We start from the raw sequence: 5,123 nt of genomic DNA on the forward strand, positions 1-5,123 counted from the left end.
CCTATTCTTTCCGACTGCCACTTACACGTACTACACTGCAAGTGTAAATGTCTGCGTCTCCGACGCCTGACTCCAAACGATATTTTCGGCAGTGGGACCATTTGTATTCTCTAAAAAGGCTTTTGTACTGCCAATTACAGTGACAGACTCGGAACAGAAATAATGTTATTTTATACGGTCTAAGGCATGTATTGCAAACACAAGATCATGTACTGAGGAAATAGTTAGGCTTCAGAAATTAGGCTAGCGTTGAATGTTATTTTGCTACTTTGCGTCAGAAAGTGATCGATCGACTCACAGGCTGCTGTCTTCACAGCCATCTCACTTAAAGAACACTCTGCACGCATCCGAATCGATTTGCTCTCTACCTCAGCACGCAGTCGAATTACGTTCCCAAACCATCTCTTAATATTTATTGATCTTATTCAAGAATGCTTGTGTTTGTTATTGTTTCAAAAATACGTTCAAAGTTTTAAACCCTACTAACTTTGTAAATTTCCAGATCAATTTCACGTCATCCAGAAGACGTGGTAGAGTTTAAAAAGACTCACTCCCATCTCTTGTTGCAGAACGCCTTGTCTCTATAAACAACCTGAAGCGTTTAGAATGGTTTGTTCTCTTTCGCATCGGTTAGTCGGTACTTGCAGGGCTAGCTGTTTGTGTTGATCAATGAAAACTACACAAGGGGCGTTCCTACTTGAATTCAAATATAAAAAGAACCAGAATCAGTGTTACACAAACAGGTATATCTTTATAAAAACGTTTTATTCAGATTCTGCTCTTTCACGCGACCCCTTTCGCCGAAACGATCGCTCCTCTAGCTGCTTCTTCTTGCGGGTCTGCGTTTGCATTGCTAGTGCATTCCTGTAGCGACTTCCCCCTCTCCTCCAGAAGCACCTCTCCCCGACCCTCCCCAAATAACACGCACACATTCCCCAGTTTCCTTTTCAACAGTAAAGACTTTTAATTATGCATATGAATGTTACCGATACTTCCAAAACTGCGAGGGGGGAAGCATTTATTTACGCAAAAAAAAGATACACAAGAGTGGAGATTATATAACAGGTGTCTGTTCCCAAAAGTGATTTAGAGCGTGGTTGGTTAAAACAAGGCTTCACAATGAGTTCAAGATTGAAAAAAAATTACATTGCAAGATTCAAGTGCGGCGTTTCCAAGAAGCATTACTGTAGTAAACAGCAATAGACTTGTCACAACTAAAAGGTGGGACAGTTGGCAAAGTTATTCCGAGACTGAAGGCAGTTTCACTAAAAAAGGCAAAGTGCCTGCGCATTTTCCCCAGAATCTTTCAATGGCATCGCCAAGTTTAGTTTTTTAGTTTTGTTTACTGTCACGTGTACCGAGGTACAGTGAAAACTTTTTTATGTTAATTGTGACTAAATGCAAGATTTCTTTATGCAAATAAATAAAATTGCACGAAAGAATCTTCCAAATGGCATCTTCCTCAGGATTAGTTTGTTTCTAAGTTTAATCTATCGGGTGTAGCGAGGTACGGTAAAAATCTTTTATTGCTTCAGTGTGACTAAATGCAAGACTTCTTTTTTTTTGGGGGGGGGGGGGCAAAAATAAAAAAAATGCAAGAAATAATCTTTCAATGTCGTCTTCTTCGAGTTTAGTTTTTTTTAATAAAGTTTATTTTACTGTCATGTTTCAATTTCTCGCAATCGGAAAATATTTATTTTTTGCGTTTTTAAAAAAAGTGCAAGGAATGAGTGTGAACTACTCGGCGCTGTGTCAAAACATCGCTGCAGCTCAGGGCGACAAGGGGGGTTTGCATTCGCGAGCAGGAGGAAGGCGGCCAATGCGGGACGCGGGCGGAGGTGGCATTGGCATGTAAATGAGGGCAGCGCGTGCTCCCGGGGCCGGGCGGCCGCGGCTGAAAAGCGCCATTTGTTTGTTTAGAGGCGAGCGGCACGCGCCCGGCGCACGAGCGGAGGGGGGGCGACGCGCGCGGAATGTCAATAGGGAGGGAGAGAGAGAGTGAGGGGAGGAGGGAAAGTGGGCCGGGCCTTATCTGCACCGTGCATCTGAGGAGGGAGGGGGCTGGGGACAGGCGCGTGTTGAAAAAGGCGAGTGCTTGCAAAGTTTGCAGCAGATCGTCTCCCGGAGAGGTGCGGGTCAGGACCTGCTTCTTTGCGGTAAAAGTGCGCGCCCCACGCGAACGCCACGAGCGCCGCACACTTGCCAACTTTTGTTTCCTTCTACTTCTTCCTCCTACCTCACACACCACCCGCTCTCTCTCTCTGTCTCTCTCACACACACACACACACACACATTCTCTCGCTGCCTTCACTTTACCTCGCCGTGCAACGACAACAAAAACAAATAGAGAGAGATGGATCGGGCAGCAGCCGCCGCACAGTTGATGCAGACCTCCTGTCAGTTCCTGTTGGAGAGCCGGCCGGTGCCTTACAGTGATGGAGAGCCGGCGTCGTCGCCCGACAGTAGCGGCGGTGGAGGGGGCAACAAGAGCTGCAAGGCGCTGAAGCGGCCGAGGTCGAGCTCCCCCGAGTTGCTGCGCTGCAAGCGGCGCCTGAGCTTCACGGGTCTGGGCTACTCGCTGCCTCAGCAGCAGCCGGCGGCCGTTGCCAGGCGCAACGAGCGTGAGAGGAACCGCGTGAAGCTGGTGAACGCCGGCTTCCAGACCCTGCGCCAACACGTGCCCAACGGCGCGTCCAACAAGAAGATGAGCAAGGTGGAGACGCTGCGCTCGGCCGTCGAGTACATCCGCGCACTGCAGCAGCTGCTCGACGAGCACGACGCCGTGTCCGCAGCTTTCCAGTGCGGGCTGCCATCGCCCACGCTGTCGCCCGCCTACTCCGCCGACCTCAACTCCATCCCACCGTCGCCGCTCTCCACCTACTCCTCGGACGAAGGCAGCTACGAGGCCCTGAGCCCGGAGGAGCAGGAACTTCTCGACTTCACCAGTTGGTTTGACAGATACTGAGGAGCCAGCAACAGCAGGTAGGCGCCCGTTTGCAAATGGCACTGGCTAATGATAAAGGTGCGACGTGCAATGCACACGCGAGGGGTGGGGGTTGCTTTTGTTTCGGAATGTTGCGGTGTGCATGCATTTTTTTTAATGATTGTGTGCTGTTTGTCTCGGGGGCCGTGCATTTCACGTCTTATGGACATGTTAATTGCAGCGTGTTGCACTGCAAACGTGTAACTGACCAATTTTCTTATGTTGCAGATGTTGCAGGGAAGCAGAACCAGAGCCCGGGCTGCCCAGGAGAGGCGCGCAGCAGGACAGCGAGTCTCTCCATCCACCACCGCTTCATTTTCACTGCCAGCCCTCCTATCCTGAGTGCTGGGACATCGGGGACCACACAACTACTCAGGAACACACTTGAAGATGCTTCCAAGAAGAAAGCCTATGAACAATGATGACTGAAGTGCAATTATGATAATAACTCCTCCCAATCTCCCCGCCGCTTGAGGGGGTGATGGAGAGAGACAACCGATAGGGTGCAGTCCCTGGATCCAACATATCTGTGTAGCTAATATAGCTGTTAAAGGGTGTGGTGTTAAAGGGAATGTCTCCGTGGCATCCGTATGCCACATACTTTGTATACTATGTCGCCTTTGGGTGTCAATTAATAGAAAACTAACTTTATATTGGGTTTTAGAGTGGAAAATGAAACTTGATGCTTTGGTACTTTGAAAGGAATTTTGTCTCGAATTGATTTCTATTTTGTATCTATTCTTACTACAAGGATTATATGAAGTCTTATTTTTGTATATACATGAAAGCAGAATAAAAGAAAATGTGGTCTAAGACAGACCTTAACATGATTTACTGTATCACTGCCACTAGCACAGTGTCAAAGAATGCAAGAGTGAAACAATGCTTTAGTCCTTTGGAAAGAACTGTTTCATATTGTTGATTACTCTTACCTATAGTGTGCCTTGAATGTTATCTGTAATCTACTTCTGCAAAATTCCTCCAAACTTTCCGGTCTTATTGAAGGTTGTTTTGATGCATGGGGAAGGCCATGTACATGCACTTGCTGTGGTCACTATTTTTTACTAAACTTGTACATAAACATTTTTTTAAAAAGTATATTTTATGTGAAATAGTCTATAAATAAAGATTTTCTATTTATACATTATTTGCTGTATTTCCTTTGACATCCACTTCTCTTTCTTACAAAAAAGCTGTCACTCATGATTCACACTACACACGGTGCGAATTACCTTTGCACAGGTTTACATATGCATGTGATAGGTGGGAGTAGTGTCAACCCAGGGGGGGGGGGGGGGGGGGGGGGGATTGGTACCGAAAACAGGACGTTAATCTAGGTATAAACTCGGCCATTGATCCGATGTTTCCATAACGTGTAAAAGTGAAATCTTGAAAATTGAATAAAATGGCTTCAAAAATATAATAAAAAAAATAAACGAAATGACATTGCCAAGTTTACGCACGGGCTTGGTTGTCATTTTTCGTGCAGCTAGCATATTTTTCAGTCCCTAGAAAAGTGGATCGCTGGAAATAGTTTTGACATATGCAAATACTTACATAATTCCAATTTGCTTTTCAGAAAGTTTGCTTCGGGGCAAAGTAGGACATGTTATATGTAAATTAATGTATCTGAATAAACCGATGAACAAAATTATGGTTTTGTCGGTGAAATGAAATGCTGGACACGCTTTGCAAGTTTCATATCTACTGTGCATCCAAATGTTTTCCCATTGCATTTAGATGCGCGTGTAAATAGGAGTAATGCAGTCTTGAAGGCTGTGTCAAATGTACTTAAATTGAGTGCTTAAGCATGGTTCGGTGTTGGCTAACCTGCAAAGTTCCTTGCCATGCAAAACTGGCATCTATTATCTTAGCCTACGTATCGGACGTTCAAAGTTCTTGCAACCAAGTGGACACGGATAATGCAATTGTTATTTGGTAAAAAAGTGTTCTGCATGCCCAATTGTCTTTTTGCGCAGCAGTTCGGTTGTTCAAATAAATGAAAAATGTAAAACTCCACCACTGGAGTTGCAGGCATGAGGGTATATCATATGAATAGGAGGGAACTGCAGATGCTGGTTTACACCGAAGATAGACACAAAAAGCTGGAGTAACTCAGATTGGGTCAGCAGTATCTCTG

The 5,123-nt window shown here is 45.6% G+C and overlaps 1 protein-coding gene across 1 annotated transcript; it reads left to right on the top strand.

Moving 5' to 3' along the window:
- Positions 1-2,013: 2,013 nt before the first annotated feature.
- LOC129705835 (achaete-scute homolog 1-like) lies at positions 2,014-4,130 on the top strand. The gene is made up of 2 exons (XM_055649668.1): positions 2,014-2,982; positions 3,212-4,130. The coding sequence occupies exon 1, from the start codon at positions 2,354-2,356 to the stop codon at positions 2,963-2,965; it is 612 nt and encodes a 203-aa protein (XP_055505643.1). The 5' UTR covers positions 2,014-2,353; the 3' UTR covers positions 2,966-2,982; positions 3,212-4,130.
- The last annotated feature ends 993 nt before the right edge of the window (positions 4,131-5,123 follow it).

This window comes from Leucoraja erinacea, chromosome 18 (genome assembly GCF_028641065.1).
Source record: "Leucoraja erinacea ecotype New England chromosome 18, Leri_hhj_1, whole genome shotgun sequence".
NCBI lineage: Eukaryota > Metazoa > Chordata > Chondrichthyes > Rajiformes > Rajidae > Leucoraja > Leucoraja erinaceus.